Here is a 21,138-nt window from a genome sequence, read left to right as displayed (position 1 = left end):
ATTTTTTTATTTGTTCTCATGTTTTTATTACCCATGAATTGAAAGTGTACAATTGTAAAACGTAGTTGAAGGCCAGGTTAACAGGTAGTTGTATTGAATTTGGAGGACTTCCAAGCCTCAGTCCCAAGGGCTCCCAACTGACTGACATATTCAATGTGTTTGAAATGAAACTTGTAGATGTTGAGTGACCATGTGTTGCTATTATGTAACGTGTCCTGGCTTTGAGACTAGAGGTTGTATGGATCTCCTATGAATTGCTATAAATATGATCTGATATTGAATGAGGTATATAGAGTCAGGAGCATGTACCAGGTAGGGCTAGAGCAAGCAGACAACATCCGTTTACAGAGTGGATGACATCGATATTTGTAGTTCATAGGTTGGGAATGGTTGAGTCAATATTACCAGGTTACTAGATGAGGTTGTCATGGTATTTTAGATTAAGAGCCTGACATCGCTGAAGAGGAGATTTTTCAAATAAATCTCAAGGGTATACTAACTGCACAAATATGATTAAAAGTCCCAGTTTTTAAATGATTTTAGGTATGTTTAGGTACAATTCTTTATGGAATATTGCTCTTGGTGTTCATACAATCTCACCACAATGAGTGTTATTTCACTTCTAAAAGCAGCATTTCATTATAGTTTTCTACCATCCATTTGATCAGGTAAATGAAAAGAAATAAGACTACATTGTCGGTAGGTAATGGAAATCTGTATTCATTATAAACAAGTCAAATATATATACTGAACAAAAATATAAAAAATGTCAATGAATTTACTGAGTTACAGTTCATATAAAGAAATCAGTCAATAGAAATACATTCATTAGGCCCTGATCTATTATAAACAAATTCATGCACAAAATAAAAAATACACTTTTTGTGACTATGTGCAATTGCTGGGATCTTTTATTTCAGATCATGAAACATGGGATCAACCCTTTACACCCTTTGCGTTTATATTTTTCAATCAAATTAGTTATTTGGAAACACTACTGTTCAAAGTTTGGGGTCACTTAGAAATGTCCTTGTTTGTTAAAGAAAAGCCATTTTTTTGTCCATTAAAATAACATCAAACTGATCAGAAATACAGTGTAGACATTGTTAATGTTGTAAATGACTATTGTAGCTGGAGACTTTTTATGGAATATCTACGTAGACCTACAGAGGCCCATTATCAGCAACCATCACTCCTGTGTTCCAATGGCACGTTGTGTTAGCTAATCCAAGTTTATAATTTTATTAAGCTAATTGATCATTAGAAATCTCTTTTGCAATTTATGTTAGCACAACTGAAAACTGATGTTATGATTAAAGAAGTAATAAAACTGGCCATCTTTAGACTAGTTGAGTATCTGGAGCATCAGGGCCTCCCGGGTGGCGCAGTGGTTAAGGGCTATGCCACCAGAGACTCTGGGTTCGCGCCCAGGCTCTGTCGTAAGCGGCCGCGACCGGGAGGTCCGTGGGGCGATGCACAATTGGCATAGCGTCGTCCGGGTTAGAGAGGGTTTGGCCGGTAGGGATATCCTTGTCTCACCAGCGACTCCTGTGGCGGGCCGGGCGCAGTGCGCGCTAACCAAGGTTGCCAGGTGCACGGTGTTTCCTTCGACACATTGGTGCTTCTGGGTTGACTGCGCGCTGTGTTAAGAAGCAGTGCGGCTGGTTGGGTTGTGTCTGGAGCATCAGCATTTGTGGGTTCAATTGCAGGCTCAAAATAGCCAGAAACAAATAACTTTCTTCTGAAACTCACCAGTCTATTCTTGTTCTGAGAAATGAAGGCTATTCCATGCGAGAAATTGCCAAGAAACTGATGATCTCGTATAACGCAGAACAGCGCAAACTGGCTCTAACCAGAATAGACTGACGAGTTTCAGAATAAAGTTCTTTGTTTCTGGTCATTTTGAGCCTGTAATTGAACCCACAAATGCTGATGCTCCAGATACTCAACTAGTCTAAAGAAGGTCAGTTGTATTGCTTCTTTAATGAGCACAACAGTTTTCAGCTATGCTAACATAATTGCAAAAGGATTTTCTAATGATCAATTAGCCTTTTAAAATGATTAACTTGGATTAGCTAACACAACGAGCCATTTGAACACAGGAATGATGGTTTGCTGATAATGGGCCTATGTAGATATTCCATTAAAATCTGCTGTTTCCAGCTACAATAGTCATTTACAACATTAAGAATATCTACACTGTATTTCTGATCAATTTGTTATTATTTTAATGGACAAAAAAAAAAGTTTTTCTTTCAAAAACAAGGACATTTCTAAGTGACCCCAAACTTTTGAACGGTAGTGTATAGGTAGTATGTAAAACCAAAAATGATGGCTTTGTAAAGGAATAGAGTATCATTAAGAGGAGCCAGTAACCTATAAAGGTTCACCTGGGATGAGATCATCTCCAAAGCAAATACAGTGTAATAAGGAGGCCTGCTCGGGTGGAGGCAAAGCGTCTCAGAGTAGGATAACAGATCTTGGATCTGTTAAGCCTTTTAGATCATAATGATTAGATCAGCACTCCTTCTCTGAGACACATTTTGAATACAAACTCTGGACCTCAACCAGCCTCTTTGGCTCCCCCTGCAACAATAGGTCAGACGAGGATTCCAGCCTGGTTCTATTGTCAGGGACTGCATGGGGCCGTGGGTAAAACAGCCCAACTCACTGAGGGGGTCCGTTGCCGGCCGCTCTCCCCTTCTCAGACTGGAGGAACAACAAGCAGCCTTCCGGCTAAGACCCTCGGAAAACAGGGAGAAATAGAGAGATAGAACCATAGAGGTGTTATGGCTGGAATTATAACCACCCTGGATGATATAATGACAGACTATTTCACCTCATGTTGACAAGTGACATTCAATAGTGAGGGGGAACCACCTACTCCTGTAAATAGAGTGGCAGGGCAGGACAGGGCTACTGTTGGGCTGAAAACAGAATCTGCCGCATTCAACCATACAAACACTCCTAAACACATGTAATTCTGTGCACTAGACGTGTCATGCATTATATCTGTGGGTAATACTAAGGTCGTTCACAGGTTTACAGGACTGAGGGCTACCATAGGAGACTCAGGGGTATTTGCCCACCCAGTGGGATATATGGGGATCCTGGGGGATCCGACCAGGTGTGAGCGAGAGAGGACATGTTTGATCGGTGTTTGCATGTGTCCCAGGATGTGTCCATGCGCCAAGGTTAATGGGATTAACTGGAGAGGTTACACATTATTCTCTACGCATAGATTAATTCTGCTCTCGCTGCATTTCTCCCCTTCTCACTTCAGGAGTTCAAAGTGTGGGATAAGGGGCAGGGGAAGGGGATGGTGGGGTGGAGTATGGGGTGGGTTGTGTGTTTGAGGGGGGGTGTTTCTTTCCTTCATGTGCTTTGCCACAGCTGGGATTCACTATATGGTCAACTTTTCTGGTTTTGAACACCTTGCCTTATAATGTGGATGACCAATATTTCTATATTGTCTTGAAAGTATCTTTCCTTCTCTATCTCTGTGAAACCCTATGAACGCTCTGCACAATGGTCTCTGTAACTCCGCTGGTAGACTTCTCTACACTAGCCTTCTCTCCATCCAGGTGAGAGGACAGAATGGTCCGAGAACAGAGTGGTCAGTCACAGTGTCCCTTCAGTCAGTCAGGATTTGAAACTGTTCTCTGTGCACAGCTCAGCTATGCTAAACTCCTCAGAAGACATCAAGTTTCACATAATAACCCCTCCTTCATCAATGGACAGAGCTGACTTTCTCAGGTCAATATGCTTTACAAGTTAGTCCTACTTCTCATCCCAAAACAGACAAATGCTTCTACATTATACAGTTTGATTTATTTATAATCTTTAATAACTGGTCTCCGTGATTTTTAAATGCTTTAAAGATTACATAACCAACCCTTAGATTTCCACCCGATAAATGGGTAGGTTGGACGAGAGAAGGAAAAAGTGAGAAAAGAGAGAGAGAGGTGCACTCCACCAAGATGAAGGGAGACCAGAAGAAAAGGGCAAATTACTGTTCCTTTCTTATGGAAATAGTAATGAAGTGGTGAGGGGCCCTGGAACAATAGGGGCCACAGGCAGCTTGAGCATCACCATGTAAACTGCTTCCTGTTAGGGACCATTTAGGCCCTTTAACTTTTACTGACTAACACGCCGACTACAAAGAGAGGGCCTCCCCATCAAAGACACACAGGAGCTGGTATGGGCCTCTGAGGTCCGTTCAGTCCAGACAGACAGACCTTTCCCAGGCCTGACTCACTAACATCTATCAATAAAGCTTTCTGAATCTAAATCAAACGATGTGGCAGTGTCTGTTTCTTTTGTGTTCTGATTGGATTGTTTACAGCTTGTTTTTGAGAGCCTGCCTGAGTTGACACACACATTCTTAAGGATGATTCTGCTATGAAGTATCTACCCTCTTGTGAATATTTATCTTTGCCATGTAAAGCTGATGTAATACCCAGCACATCTGGGTAATAGTGACACAGCATCTGGTTGATTATATTTTTCCATTTGTTTATCTTATTATAAGAGGCCTATACAGTTTCACTGCTCACTCACAAGTGTGGGTGAATACATAGATAGGCCGAAATCCACTGTTGCCAAGTACCAGTTAGCATTTCCTGTCCAAAATTGCTGGATAGAGTGAATAATCGTTCTGGACAATCTATTTAGCTCAGTACTGCTGTGTGTCTTTATTTGTGTGTATACAAATGCAACACGTAAAGTCCTGGGTGATAGTAGTGTAGAGTTGTAAGGCCGTTGTACACACGCAAACCACCTATAATCTCAGCAAAGCTGAGTAACTGGCCAATAGGGGCAGTGTTGCCTGACTCGAAGTGACTGTCTTGCCCCTGCATTGACCAGACAGTAGGGGGAGCTCTAGCAGGTGTAGCCTAAGGAAGGGGATTGATGTAGAGAAGACTCCTGCTGTGGTACAAACCTGAAGGGGAGGGGGGGGGGGGTCTATCTATTATCCTTTAATGAGACCCTTTGATCTGGGTCTGTGTTTAGTGTTTGTACACCTGGGCTGCAGCACTCGCCTTGGATTGGTTGTCTACTCCTGCAGCTGGTAGTGGAGAATGGGGGTAGATGGGTGTAGACTGGGAGGGGAGGGGGGGCCCTGTCTGCCTGCCTGCCTGCCTGCCTGCCTGCCTGCGTTTTCCAGGTAGCACTTCTTAGTGAGTTGCTGCTGCTGCTGGCGTGGGAATGCAGTAAAAAGCCCCCAGCTCCGGCCCAACCCCTTTGTTTATCCCATTTTATAGTCTGCTGGCCTACAGCTTCTGGTTAGCCCCCTCAGACTGGCCGGACAGACAAGACGCTGGGCTGGTGCCCTGGCTGGCTCTTGTCCTGGCTTTGGTTCTGGCTACCCAGAGAGGGGCTCCTTCCTACGTGGAAAACCTTGGACACATATAGGGAAGCTGATCAGTCAAAAAAGGAGCACTTCTGCAGGGCATTGCCTCAGCATTGTGTGTTCCAGCACTTTCTCTTTAAACAAAGATTAGTTAAAGATTCCAGTCAACTACTCAGCAACAGACTATCTTAAACCATCTCCCCTGTGTGTCCCAGGATGAACACCAGAAAACCAAACAAATAAATGGTGTTGTTAGTCGGTTGTATGCCAGCGGTGACAAAGGCGTCTTAATAGATTAACAGAAATCCTAACAGATCATAGAACATTCATCAGTAACTGGCACTGTATCATGTGAACATGTCATTTTGCATTTATGAAGAGGAAGTGATGCAACAGGAGGAGAGTGCTCAGTGATGTGTCTGCTCTGTGGGCTCACGCCCCATCACTCTTCTGGGTAAATAACGTCTTCAGGGGTCCTGATATCTGCTACCATTAATACATGCATGGTGGAGGTTGCCACATTTGAATGTTTGTCAGAACTATCTGTCTGTGTGTCTGTGCTTCTGTCCTTTTGATCTCTCTGCACCAACTCTCTCTCTCTACTCCCATACCTAACCCTGCCAGCTCATGTCCTTCCTTCCTTACCGACAGTATATAACGCAGCCACCTCATATCCAGAGTGGAAAGGCTTTTGGGTTCTTAGAAAATGCAGTCAGGAAATACAGACTGTGACTTACCCACACATGACCAATGATTGTGTGTGTGTGTGTGTGTGTGTGTGTGTGTGTGTGTGTGTGTGTGTGTGTGTGTGTGTGTGTGTGTGTGTGTGTGTGTGTGTGTGTGTGTGTGTGTGTGTGTGTGTGTGTGTGTGTGTGTGTGTGTGTGTGTGTGTGAGAGAGAGAGAGAGAGATGGCACAGCTAGGGGCTTGACTGAGCAGATTTAACTGTTTTCTCACACGCTAGTGTCTGCTGACCTCAGCTGCTCATACAGTGCATTCGGAAAGTATTCAGACCCCTTAACTTTTTCCATATTTTGTTACGTTATAGCCTTACAAAGTAAAAATAACAAAGTAAAAACAGGTTTTTATACATATGTAAATATCACATTTATTTAAGTATTCAGACCCTTTACTCAGTACTTTGTTGAAGCACCTTGGGCAGTGATTACAGCCTTGAGTCTTCTTGGGTATGACACTACAAGCTTGGCACATCTGTATTCGGGTGGCAGGTAGGCTAGTGGTTAGAGTGTTGGGCCAGTAACCAAAAGGTTGCTAGATCAAATCCCTGAGCTAACAAGGTAAAAAATGAACAAGGCAGTTAACCCACTGTTCCTAGGCTGTCATTTTAAATAAGAATTTGTTCTTAACTGACTTCCCTAGTTAAATAAAGATAACATTTGTGGAGTTTTCCCCATTCCTCTCTGCATATCCTCTCATGCACAGCTATTTTCAGGTCTCTCCAAAGATGTTTGATCGGGTTCAAGTCCGGGCTCAGGCTTGGCCACTCAAGGATATTCAGAAACTTGTCCCGAAGCCACTCCTGCGTTGTCTTGGCTGTATGCTTAGGGTCGCTGTCCTGTTGGAAGGTTAATCTTTGACCCAATCTGAGATCCTGAGCGCTCTGGAGCAGGTTTTCATCAAGGATCTTTCTGTACTTTGCTCCGTTCATCTTTCCCTCGATCCTGACTAGTCTCCCAGTCCCTGCCGTTGAAAAAGATCATGATTTCCTCCAGACGTGACACTTGGCATTCAGGCCAAAGAGTTTAATCTTGGTTTCATCAGATCAAAGAATCTTGGTTTTCATGGTCAGAGTCCTTTAGGTGTCTTTCGGCAAACTCCAAGCAGGCTGTCATGTGCCTTTTACTGAGGAGTGGCTTCTGTCTGGCACTCTGGAGGAACTCTGGAGCTCTGTACTTGGTTACTTCCCTGACCAAGGCCCTTATCTCCCAATTGTTCAGTTTGCCCGGGCGGCCAGCTCTAGGAAGAAACTTGGTGGTTCCAAACTTCTTCCATTTAAGAATGATGGAGGTCACTGTGTTTCTGGGGATCTTCAATGCTGCAGAACATTTTTGGTACCCTTCCCCAGATCTGTGCCTCGACACAATCCTGCCTTGGAGCTCTACGGACAATTCCTTCGACCTCATGGATTGGTTATTGCTATAACATGTATGACCATAAATAGAGAGGTGTGTGCCTATCCAAATCATGTTAATCAATTGAATTTACCACAGGTGGACTCCAATCAAGTTGTAGAAACATCTCAATGATGATCAATGAGAACAGGATGCACCTGAACCCAGTTTTGAGTGTCATTGGAAAGGTTCTGAATACTTATATAAATAAGTTATTCCTGTTATTCATTTTTAGTAAATTTGCAAAAAATTCTAAAAACCTGTTTTTGCTTTGTTATTATGAGGTATTGTGTGTAGAAAATGTTTGATTTGCTTCCATTTTAGAATAAGTCTGTAACGTAACAAAATGTGGAAAAGGGGAAGGGATCTGAATACTTTCCGAATGCACTGTATTTACACCAGGCAACACAAAACCCACTGAAACAGACTGAAAACAGCCGCTTGTATTTACACCAGGCAACACAAAACCCACTGAAACAGACTGAAAACAGCCGCTTGTATTTACACCAGGCAACACAAAACTCACTGAAACAGACTGAAAACAGCCGCTTGTATTTACACCAGGCAACACAAAACCCACTGAAACAGACTGAAAACAGCCGCTTGTATTTACACCAGGCAACACAAAACCCACTGAAACAGACTGAAAACAGCCGCTTGTATTTACACCAGGCAACACTAGAGAGAGAGAGGGAGAGAGAGAGAGAGAGAGAGAGAGAGAGAGAGAGAGAGAGAGAGAGAGAGAGAGAGAGAGAGAGAGAGAGAGAGAGAGAGAGAGAGAGAGAGAGAGAGAGAGAGAGAGAGAGAGAGAGAGAGAGAGAGGGAGAGAGAGAGAGAGAGAGACAGAGAGAGAGAGAGAGAGAGAGAGAGACATAGAGACAGACTATAGCTTGATGATATAGCCTCAGTAGAACAAGGATTTTCCTTAGTCATATACCTGTAATTATTGTACTTTTCCCTCTGAGCTAGTATACAGGCCTGTGAGAGTATAGAAGCTATCAAAATATAATGAGACGTTCGCTCTCATATTCCAGCAGTGAACTACTTTACTGGTATTCAGGTCCCAAACTAGTTCCAGTGGCACCGTTTGTCTGGAGCCCTACTATACTTCAAAAATATTAGTCTATTTATATATCAAACACTTCTTGATGAAACATGATTAAACATGAGATGAAAACATCTCATGAAACAGCAGTGTATTGCTAGGCTAGCTGACATTACAACAAGTAGTAAATCAGCTATGTTGTCACCCTGGGTACCTGACCTGCTGATCCTGACACCTTCTAGGTTAGAGGAACCAGATATACAGTAAGACTGTGCCCCTGGCGCTATCCACTTCATAAGTCAACATCTAAATCATCAATCCAAAGCCACAATCTGTGAAACTGTGTTTCAGCACAATGGACAGAAGGGATGGACAGATACAGGGAATATAATCAAGGAGGTGATGGAGTCCAGGTGAGTGTCATGAGGCGCAGGTGTGCGAGACGATGGTGACAGGTGTGCGGGATAATCAGCAGCCTGATGACCTAGAGGCCGGAGAGGGAGAATACGTGACATTTCTAAACTTATCCAGTCATTTAGTTACATTTTGCACCCTTTACTAAAATGGTTGTTCAAGTTTAAATGGCTTACTGTAGAAGGGAAGGGATGGACAGTAGTCCTAGAAAAGTCATTGTTACTGTAAATATTGTATAAAGGCACGTCAATGTATCATTGTGTTGCATAAAAGACATCTCAAATACATTTCTGTTTGTGTCAACTCTGTAACATTATGACACTCACCTTTATCACAGATTTCAGACTCAGTGGTCCTCTTATCTCATCTCATATAGTATATCTGCTGTGACCACAGACTTCATTTCCCCTTTTTTCCTCCTCTCTTTGCCTGTTTCAGGATATTAGGTAACAGATATAACAGTACTGTAATAACATGACAGAACATGAAAAGTCTACTACAGTATCCTACGACAGTATCCCCAGTCAGAAGCAGCCACTTTACAGAGAAAGTTCATAATCTGTCGTGTCAAAGCTGAGCCTGAGTTGAGCTGGCAATAGTTGAGCTGGTATTAGTTGAGCTGACATTAGTTGAGCTGGTATTAGTTGAGCTGCCATTAGTTGAGCTGGTATTAGTTGAGCTGGCATTAGTTGAGCTGGTATTAGTTGAGCTGGCATTAGTTGAGCTGGCATTAGTTGAGCTGGTATTAGTTGAGCTGGCATTAGTTGAGTTGGCATTAGTTGAGCTGGCAATAGTTGAGCTGCTATTAGTTGAGCTGGCATTAGTTGAGCTGGTATTAGTTGAGCTGGTATTAGTTGAGCTGACATTAGTTGAGCTGGTATTAGTTGAGCTGGTATTAGTTGAGCTGGTATTAGTTGAGCTGGTATTAGTTGAGCTGGTATTAGTTGAGCTGGCATTAGTTGAGCTGGCAATAGTTGAGCTGGTATTAGTTGAGCTGACATTAGTTGAGCTGGTATTAGTTGAGCTGGTATTAGTTGAGCTGGTATTAGTTGAGCTGGCATTAGTTGAGCTGGCATTAGTTGAGCTGGTATTAGTTGAGCTGGCATTAGTTGAGCTGGCATTAGTTGAGCTGGCATTAGTTGAGCTGGCATTAGTTGAGCTGGCATTAGTTGAGCTGGCATTAGTTGAGCTGGTATTAGTTGAGCTGGCATTAGTTGAGATGGTATTAGTTGAGCTGGTATTAGTTGAGCTGGCATTAGTTGAGCTGGCATTAGTTGAGCTGGTATTAGTTGAGCTGGTATTAGTTGAGCTGGCATTAGTTGAGCTGGTATTAGTTGAGCTGGTATTAGTTGAGCTGGCATTAGTTGAGCTGGTATTAGTTGAGCTGGTATTAGTTGAGCTGCCATTAGTTGAGCTGGTATTAGTTGAGCTGGCATTAGTTGAGCTGGTATTAGTTGAGCTGGCATTAGTTGAGCTGGCATTAGTTGAGCTGGTATTAGTTGAGCTGGCATTAGTTGAGTTGGCATTAGTTGAGCTGGCAATAGTTGAGCTGCTATTAGTTGAGCTGGCATTAGTTGAGCTGGCATTAGTTGAACTGGCATTAGTTGAGCTGACATTAGTTGAGCTGGTATTAGTTGAGCTGGCATTAGATGAGCTGGCATTAGTTGAGCTGGCATTAGTTGAGCTGGTATTAGTTGAGCTGGCATTAGTTGAGCTGGCATTAGTTGAGCTGGCATTAGTTGAGCTGGCAGTAGTTGAGCTGGCAATAGTTGAGCTGGTATTAGTTGAGCTGGCATTGTTTGAGCTGGTATTAGTTGAGCTGGTATTAGTTGAGCTGGCATTAGTTGAGCTGGCATTAGTTGAGCTGGCATTAGTTGAGCTGGCATTAGTTGAGCTGGTATTAGTTGAGCTGGCATTAGTTGAGCTGGCTTTAGTTGAGCTGGTATTAGTTGAGCTGGCATTAGTTGAGCTGGCATTAGTTGAGCTGGCATTAGTTGAGCTGGTATTAGTTGAGCTGGCATTAGTTGAGCTGGCTTTAGTTGAGCTGGTATTAGTTGAGCTGACATTAGTTGAGCTGGCATTAGTTGAGCTGGCATTAGTTGAGCTGGCATTAGTTGAGCTGGTATTAGTTGGCTGGCATTAGTTGAGCTGGCGATAAGGGTGGCAGAGGGGGAAATTACTTTCCCGACTAATTTTTTGTATCTCTTTCAAAGGCCTTAGTGATTAGAAAAGGAAAGTTTAGATTTCCTGAACTTGTAACGAAATTCAAAGCGACAGACGTATCTTTGGGCTCAATCCACATCAGAGAGGGGAGGGGGAGGGGGTAAGGGACAGGGGTAGGAGGAGGGTTACGGTTTGGGAGAGGGAGAGGGAAGTGGCTATTGGTGTGTTTCACTCAGGTACTATCTGTCTCTATGGACAACAACACCTTTGCTTATTCACACAGAGCCACAGTTACACCAGCCACTAATAAAGTACCATTAAAATACAATACAACGACCGCAATAGAAACCCAACACTCGCCTCACTCAAACCCACCTTGAATTATCGGTGATAAACAAAATAGGAAAACACAGACAGATAGTTTTATGGTGGAGCTTGAAGAGTCTGGTGAAATGACAGGGGCATGGGAAGTAACATGTTCTGTCATGTCATCACCGTACTGGTATACTGGTACCTTATATCCTGAAACAGACAAAGAGAGGAGGATGAAACACAAAAATGGGAAAATGAAGTCTGTGGTCACAGCAGATATACTATATGAGATGAGATAAGAGGACCAGTGAGTCTGAAATCTGTGATAAAGGAGAGATGGATTCAATGGTGTTTACACTAACTTACAGTAAAGTGTCTTCAAATAGAAAATAATGCTGAGGATATTAGACGTTAATGTGCATAGGACACAAGAGACTCAAATTTAAGGGTGTGTGTGTGTGTGTGTGTGTGTGTGTGTGTGTGTGTGTGTGTATGTGTGTGTGTGTGTGTGTGTGTGTGCGCGTGTGTGTGTGTGCGTGTGTGTGTGTGTGTGTGTGTCTAGTGAGTTGTTTCTTCTTTCTCAGGGCTGACTCATCCTCGTCTCTGTATTTACTTATTTAGGCCAGCGAAGATGAAGACGAAGTCCTCTGGAAAATATGCCTGGCCTTATAACTGTCCCTTTGTGAAGCACCAGGCCTCTGTAATATTTCTCACCTAGGTGAGCGTGTGTCGATGTCTGAGGAGACTGGATGGTTTAACCCTCACATCACCAACAGACCAGGCCAAAGAGATTATGGGAAACAAAATGGAACAAATAACATTGAGGTACACATTACAAATGAAGGAATGACATTAATCTTAGTTTCAGATGTATTATTGGTTGAGTAGAACATCACTCAAACAGTACAACTCAACACCAAGTTGTTATTTAAATACATATGCCTAGAACCAAAAATAAGTTAAAACGTGTTTTTCAAAATGTTTGATAATGTGTTGAAAATGAAATACAGAAATATGTCATTTATGTAAGTATTCACACCCCCGAGTCAATACTTTGTTTTGCCACCTGGATTGTGCAACATTTGCCCATTATTATTTTCAAAATTCTTCAAGTTCTGTCAAATTGGTTGTTGATCATTGCAAGACAACCATTTTCAGGTCTTGTCATAGATTTTCAAGTAGATTTTAGTCAAAACTGTAAGCAACTCCAGTGTAGATTTGGCCTTATGTTTCAGGTTATTGTTCTGCTGAAAGGTGAAATCATCTCCCAGTGTCTGGTGGAAAGCAGACTGAACCAGGTTTTCTTCTAGGATTTTGCCTGTGCTTAATCCATTCCATTAATTGTTTTATCCTGAAAAAACTCCCCAGTCCTTAATGATATGTATTTATCTGTCAATTAGGTTAGTATTGTGGAGTAGCTACAATGTTGTTGATCCATCATACGTTTTCTCCTATCATACCCATTGAACTCTGTAATTGTTTTAAAGTCACCATTGGCCTCATGGTGAAATCCCGGAGCGGTTTCCTTCCTCTCTGGCAACTAAATTAGAAAGGATGCCTGTATCTTTGTAGTGACTGGGTGTATTGATACACCAACCAAAGTGTAATTAATAACTTCACCATGCTCAACGGGATATTCAACATCTGCTTTAAAAAAAACAACGTATACCCATCTACCAATAGGTGCCCTTCTTTGCGAGGCATTGGTTAACCTCCCTGGTCTTTGTGGTTGAAACTGTGTACTGCTCAACTGAGGGACCTTACAGATAGTTTGTATGTGTGAGGTACAGAGATGAGGTAGTCATTCAAAAATCATGTTCAACACTATTACTGCACACGTGCAATGTATTATGTAACTTGTTAAGCACATTTTTACTCCTGAACTTATTTAGGCTTGCCATAACAAAGGGGTAGAATACATTACAGCTCTTCATTTTAACTTCATTTGTACAAAATTCTAAGAACTTAATTCCACTTTGACATTATGGGGTATTGTGTGTAGGCCAGTGACACAAAATCTAACTATAATACATTTTAAATTCAGACTGAGACAGAAGGACTGGTCGGGATAGAGAACAGTCCTGTATTTTGTAGCTGGTGGTGGAATTCTCTCTCTCTTCTCAGGCCTCAAAATAAAGAGGGGTAAAGGAAGAGGCAGTTGAATGATATGGGATGGAAAGGTGTGAGAGAACCCCTTTACATTTATGACCTCTGTAGAGCTGCAGGAAGTGGAGTAGTAAACTGGAGTCACGCTCCACAGAACCCACTCAATTCCAAGTACATCACAGAGCCTGAGACAGAGCAGACAGAAACACACATACCCACTGTATTCTGCCTCCCCTCAGGATCAATGGTAACTGTTAGACCTAATCTAACCTTCATACATCAGGAAAGACTTTAGCCACACAAGTTCCCTCCTAAATCTTCTGACATTATAGGGAGGGCCTCACCTGCCTTGAAATGAACATGTAACATTTGGAGTAATCTTCAGGAAACCACATGTAATAATAAATATGAAATGGATAAGAAGATAATAAACTGGAAGAAAATATGAAATGATGATAATTACTATAGAATTTAAAAGTAGGCCTATATATATATACAAGACATTAGGCTACTGACATTGATCAAGAGTATAGTATCAGAATGAGAGAAGAAAAAAGTCCATATGCAGATCATTTGGTATAGGATACAATTATTAATTCCCTATAAACTCAATCCCCGATCTTAATGATAAAGAATTCTAATACTTTTACAATGAAGTGTGAATAAATGTTTCCTCGATGTTAGTGAGAGTGGATGTGAGATCAGAAACAGACAGGCGGCCCCATTATGCAGATCTCCGATGTCACCTCGGGGCTATCCACACTTCGCCAAGTACAGGAACAGAGGAACAGCCTAATGGCCCGGCCACAGTCAACACTACATTTCTCACGTGTGTATTTGGGACAACAAAAGATTAGCATTATTCGCAAATATACAACTTAGTTCAAAGGCACCGTGGCTGCAGCCTGTTGCCCTGTCTCTTCCTTTCTTTTGTTTCTATTTAAATATTCCAAAAATTAGTTTGGCCTAATAATCCAACGATGTTTTTTCCTATCTGACAGATAGATGATATAGACTAGGATACTAATAAACTATTTTTAATTCCATAAACATATTGTATGTTTTTGGCAATAAGGCCTAATAACATTTTAACGTGTATTTTTTTCGTTAGAGGGTCATTTAAGATAAATAACGAATGTATGAAATATGAACAGCTCCAAAAAATGTATTAGGCTATGCAAAAGTAAACGAATATCCAAACAATTTGAGAAAATGTATAGGCCTTGGTCATGAAGGCTATAAACCTAAAGGAAAGAGCAATGAAGACGTTATTCTTATTCAAACATGACCCTGTTTAAAGGAGGCCTTGAGGCCTATAGGTACATTTATTCATTTTGCATTGACGCAATTATGATGGGCCATTTTGCATTGGGGACATCGCAGAGACGCTCGAAGCCAGACCGTTAGGCCATCGGGGCGTGGTCTAGAACGCAACGCCACGCCCTTGTCCCCATGTGGTCCCTGGGGGGCCTTATATGATCTGGCCTTGGGCTCCGAAGCCAGTAGTACTTATCTCACTGTCAAAACGAATCTTGAAACAGTGAATCCTATTCTAACGGTACATTTCACGGAACTCCACACGAACTCATCCTATAGGAAATATGACTTCAAACTCCGACCAGAGGCTGGACCACCTTCTGAGCGTGGTGGAGAGCGAGTTTCAGAAGGGCAGCGAGAAAGGAGATGCCTCAGAGAGGGATATTAAACTGGGATTAGAAGATGCAGAATTATGGACCAAGTTTAAAGAACTAACCAACGAAATGATTGTCACCAAGACTGGCAGGTAGGCTATGGTTGTTTTTTTCTGTTAGCTACGGATCAAAATGAGGCCTTCGAGGCCTACTGGCCTGCCTAGATAAAAGCAAAGTTTATCTGGAGAGATCGTAGTCCGCACGACTACGAAGCTAAACGTAACTGATCTGTTAGATCGGCAACAGGCATGTTCAGCCTTTCAGAATAGTCTGTAGGGTATTGACCAGGCTATAGGCCATATCTATAGGCCATATCTATAGGCCATATCTATAGGCCATATATGCTTTACTGTTACAACTTGAATACCATGTCAAGAATTAGGTATAACGCGCAATGGTCGTCAAATCTTATAAACCCTATTATTAATGCAAATATATACGTTTGTCAAATAATACATTTATAAAGATCAACGGCTGAGCCAACATAACATAATATTTGGGCTTGCTTAGGCTATATGTTTATTTAACAACTTTATTTGAACCTACAGGCGGATGTTTCCAGTGCTCAGAGCGAATGTGAGTGGCTTGGACCCCAACGCTATGTACTCAGTTCTCTTGGACTTCGTGGCTGCAGACAACAACCGGTGGAAGTACGTGAACGGCGAGTGGGTTCCCGGTGGCAAGCCCGAGCCACAGAGCCCTAGCTGCGTCTACATCCACCCAGACTCGCCTAACTTCGGAGCGCACTGGATGAAAGCGCCCGTCTCATTTAGCAAAGTCAAATTGTCCAATAAACTCAACGGGGGAGGACAAGTAATGCCCTGATTTCTTTGTCGTCTTCTGTGTTCGTATTTGTAGTATGCATATTCATTATTATGTAAATAATTTCAAAGTCAACTTGGTAGGCTAGGTCATATTGCCCTGCTCTCTCAGAGCTAATGATGTACTGCCCTGCTGTGCTGAATTACAAAAGTAGGCATTTTCTGCGGGAAAACGTTATTCATTTCATGGCAAATCAACTTCACAATTTTGTGTTAGGGCTCTGTAGGCTCATATTTCTATCTTATTCAGTTTGAGTGTGTTTTTTTAATGATTCTTAATAGTGATATTATTAAAATAATGTATAATTTCGATCTAGATTATGCTGAACTCTCTGCACAAGTATGAGCCCAGGATACACATTGTGAAGGTTGGAGGGCTCCAGAAGATGATCAGTAGCCAGTCTTTCCCCGAGACTCAGTTCATCGCTGTCACTGCTTACCAGAACGAAGAGGTCAGTGGCCTTAATTACACAGTCACAGAGATAATCCTTGTTCACAATCAAAAAACATTATATTGTGTTCTGCTTACAATGAAGGAAGAAAATAATATTAGTTGTCATGTTTATGTACCTTCTAGATAACTGCGTTGAAGATCAAACACAATCCATTCGCTAAAGCTTTCCTCGATGCCAAAGAGAGGTAAGAGGAAGAGACTGATATTGTGCCGGCAATATGACAACGCTTTTCCTGTATTTTTCATTTTGTGTGCGAATTTTGATATTATGTTTTTCAATTTTAGAAGCGATCATAAAGACATGCCAGACCATGGTGGAGACAGTCAACAGTCTGGTTATTCTCAACGTAAGTCTTCTCTTAAGTCTCACAACACCAACCAAATTAGAAAAGCTCTTTCTGTACCTCTCCGTTTCAATTCCAACAATCAAACCAAGTCATTATATAAGACATCATTTTCCAACACACTTTTATTCATGTTCAGAAAATCATCATCATCATCATCATCATCATCATCATCATCATACATTTTATTTTCAAGGCCTTCCATGTCCCCAAGGAAACTGTACATAGAGAACAGTATGGAAAAAGGAAGTGTATTAACCAAACCATTTTGTCTCTTCTCTCCCTCCAGTTGGTGGTTGGTTTCTACCTGGTAACGGTCCCATGTGCCCCAGCAGCAGCCCCCCTCCGTTCAGCGGGGCCCCTGGCCACTCCTCAGGGTCCTACTGTGAAAGGTACTCCAGCCTGAGGGGCCACAGGGCCGCTCCCTACCCCAGCCACTACCCACACCGCTCCTCCAGCTCAAGTAAGAACCTCCTCTACCCAACCCAGCACTTTGGGAATGCACTGTTTACTGTTTATTCTGATCACTAGTCAGACTCATAGGTATAGAATACAGCATGGGGGTTTCATGGATTTGAAGATGTTGGTTAAAATATGTTTGAGAAATTACCCCTGAAGGAAATGCATTGTTTTGATCAGAGAAATGTTTGTATGCTGTTGTTAGTAATTTCTCCATGTACTTTATTGTTTAGACAACTACATGGACAACTCGTCGGGAGCCCTGCCCACCCATGACAACTGGTCAGCCCTTCAGATCCCTAACTCCACCGGGATGGGAACCCTGGCCCATACCAGCAACTCCACATCCAACTCCAGGTATGGCAACACATGGTCATAGTTGATCATATATATGTTTCTGATATCACTGTTTATTTTTCTGCATGTTCCTGACTACATGATTTTATCAGGAACAATTCTGGGTCCTGGGCCTAGCTAGACCTTTACTAGGCCCAGATTTCATCCTGGTTAGAAAAAAACTCTAATCTAACCCCTCTCTCTCTCTGTCTCTCTTTCTTTCTTTCTTTCTATCTCTCTTTCTCTCTCTCTCTCGCTCTCTCTCTCCCTCTGTCTGTCTGTCTGTCTGTCTGTCTGTCTGTCTGTCTGTCTGTCTGTCTGTCTGTCTGTCTGTCTGTCTGTCTCTCTCTCTCTCTCTCTCTCTCTCTCTCTCTCTGTGTCTCTCTCTCTCGCTTACAGCCAGTATCCCAGCCTGTGGTCTGTTGCCGGGACAGCCCTAACTCCTTCAGGCTCCTCCTCTGGCTCCATCGCTGGTGGCCTGACCAGCCAGTTCCTGCGAGGCTCCTCCTACACAGGCCTGACCTCCTCCCTGCCCGTATCCTCACCATCCTCCATGTACGACCCCAGCCTTAGCGAGGTGGGTGTAGGTGTGGGCGAGGCCCAGTTCGAAAGCTCCATCGCCAGGCTCACCGCCTCCTGGGCACCTGTGGCTCAGAGCTACTGAGCACAATGCTTCCATAGCCATTGACTCTCCTCAACCACCATCCTGTTCCACATCACCACCATCTCCACTCTACTGCCTGACCATCAGCTAGGAAACTTTTGGGTTGAAGCAGCAACGCCTTTGAAAGGCAGAGTCAACTCAGAAGAAGATCTATCTGAAGCAGAGAGATGTAGGATCCTCTCAGGCCTTGTGTTTTACCAACATGACATGGTTGATCTTCCATTCCGAACACCCAAGACATTCTAAGCTTAGTCTGAGTGGAAGAGGCATGTGTTTTTCCGTTGGGAGTTTCCTTCACTCTCTCCAAGGTGCAGTTACAAGCCTAAGACAATCTGAGTATACTTCCTCTACAATTGTTCCAGTTGCTGGTGTGTTACTGTAGTTGTGTCCTTCAGTACAGACAAGAGTACCCCAAGACAATCGTACGCTGGCGTAAGACAATCAGGATCACTAGCTACACAAAGCTAAGTTTGTGAAGTAACCCCCTCAACTTTATTAAAGGGGCCAATCCTTATGTTTAACTGTTTATTGCTACAATTAGTTTGGTTATTATTATAATAGATAAATAGGATGAAATAATCTGTTGATCTAACATAAAACATGTATATGTGTGTATATAAAATAAATTAACGTCCATTTTCTTTGTTAGCCTTTTACATGGAACTGTTTTGGATCCAGTGTCAGTCAGTGTGTTGCTTTTTGTGGCCTGAAGGAAAAGAAAGAAAGAAGGAAAGAATGAAAGCAAAAAGTGCCTTGTATCCTCCCACTGCAGCCCAAGGAGAAAGCACAGATGTCTCTTCTCCTTCGCTCTGTGTACATTCCCTCCCTGGCAATCATATGTACATATCTATTCTATTTGTGTTTGTTGGACTCATTGGGAGTTAATGTTTATTTATGCCATTTTAATAATAAATTAAAAGTTCCTTTGTTTTCTCAAATATGAGTTCAGCGTGTCAATTACAGTCGCATTCAGTGTCAATGAAATTAGCCTAACCTGAGGTACTTAGGCATGCACTACGTTAACTACCACATTACAGTGTCTACAATCATATAATTTCCATTTCCTAAAAGGCGAAGAGGGATTGAATCTATACATTTCAGTCTATGTCATATTAAGGTTTATAATATAAAACTGCAAGCCAAAGACTGAGGCCCATGTCGGGATGAAAGAATAAATCATATTTTTTCAGGGCTAAGGTGAATACATAGCCTATTCCAACTGGCACCGATAAGTCTTGTTGAATAACCTTTGTCAGCGCAACTCAAAAAGAACTCCCACACAGTCCACACCAACAAACGAGAAGACAGTTTTTCGCAAAGAGCCAAATTGTGAGTAAATAACTGTTGAAAATAAAGTCCCTGCCAAAGCACAATGGTTATCACACATAACGTACACAGTACCTGTCACACAATGCTCACACTGGTGTTGTGGTCTCCTGCACCCAAATTCAATCCTCTTTTGGGGCTGCTGCACAGAGTGTTGAATAAATACCAGTGACAACACAGCTATGCTAAGTGAATTGTCTAATTGATATGACACGTAGAGATGGAACGGTTCAGGTTGAGGAATCCTTCTGAGGGGCTTCCATCGCTGACGTGTCTCTGTGACAATCTTCATGGAGGTGTGACACACGGCTAACACGTTTACAATTCCCTGTCTGTCATTAAACTAAAAAAGTAGATGAACCCCAAATGCAGTATGCCAGGAGGACAGACCGCCTCGCACCAGGGAGAGAAATCAAATGGAAAGCAACATGGCTTAATTTAGAACTGTAACTCTTCATTTTCATGGTTGTTTCGCTTTAGGTGTCCCTGAAAAGTACATTTCTCATATCGCGTCTTCTAGTGTATTGGGTGAAGAGGGTAAATCTAATTTGGACCATATCATCCCCTCATTTCCCCAACCATAAACCATTTGTATTATACTGTAGCTAATGGCAGAGCAGGGAAGCAAACCTGGGTCGCTAGTGTGACAGGCAAACACTGACCGCAGATTTGCCAGTAGGGTTAACCCACATGTTGGGAATTGTAATGTTTCTTATGTAGCAAGAATCGCTACACCTCCCCTCGGAACAGCAAGGCACGTCCCCGTGCCTCGACTAATCAGCCCCCTTACATGTCTGGGCCGTGCATTCCAATGGCTGCCATCCCACTAATAACACCAATGTAGCGAATGGCAGGGCAGGAAAGTGAACCTATGTTGCTGGCATAAAAGTCACACTTATAGGGTTAACCCACTTGGTGGGAATTGTAATGTGGCTCATATAAAGCATTCAGGAAGTATTCAGACACCTTGCCTTTTCCACATTTTGTTACGTTACTGCCTTGTTCTAAAATTGATTAAATACATGTTTTCTCTCATCAATCTACACTTAATACCCCATAATGACCAAGCAAAAAACTTTTTTTCAGATTTATTACAAATAAAAAACAGAAATACCTTATTTACATAAGTATACAGACCCTTTGCTATGAGACTCGAAATTTCCATTGATCATCCTTGAGATGTTTCTACAACTTGATTGGAGTCCACCTGTGGTCAATTCAATCTATTGGACATGATTTGGAAAGGCACACACCTGTCTATAGAAGGTCCCAGTGTTGACAGTACATGTCAGAGCAAAAAACCAAGCCATGAGGGTGAAGGAATTGTCTGTAGAGCTCCGAGACAGGATTGTGTGGAGGCACAGATCTGGGGAAGGGTACCAAAAAAGATGCTGCAGCATTGAAGGTCCTCCATCATTCTTAAATTAAAGACGTTTGGAACCACCAAGACTCTTCCTAGAGCTGGCCGCCCAGTCAACCTGAGCAAGCGGGAGATAAGGGCCTTGGCCGACAGTCACTC

General features: G+C 42.4%; 1 protein-coding gene across 1 annotated transcript; it reads left to right on the top strand.

Moving 5' to 3' along the window:
- Window positions 1-15,093: 15,093 nt before the first annotated feature.
- ntl (Ntl T-box protein) lies at window positions 15,094-18,901 on the top strand (the record flags this gene model as incomplete). The annotated part of the gene is given in 10 exon segments (NM_001164070.1): window positions 15,094-15,307; window positions 15,764-16,028; window positions 16,354-16,488; window positions 16,614-16,675; window positions 16,776-16,837; window positions 17,124-17,297; window positions 17,527-17,598; window positions 17,601-17,612; window positions 17,614-17,650; window positions 18,029-18,901. Coding segments are annotated over 10 exon segments (1,266 nt in total). The 3' UTR covers window positions 18,294-18,901.
- Window positions 18,902-21,138: the final 2,237 nt, after the last annotated feature.

Source organism: Oncorhynchus mykiss, chromosome 30, assembly GCF_057628025.1.
Source record: "Oncorhynchus mykiss isolate SJ-2025 chromosome 30, ASM5762802v1, whole genome shotgun sequence".
NCBI classification, from domain to species: domain Eukaryota; kingdom Metazoa; phylum Chordata; class Actinopteri; order Salmoniformes; family Salmonidae; genus Oncorhynchus; species Oncorhynchus mykiss.
This window is presented reverse-complemented; position numbering and strand designations above follow the sequence as displayed.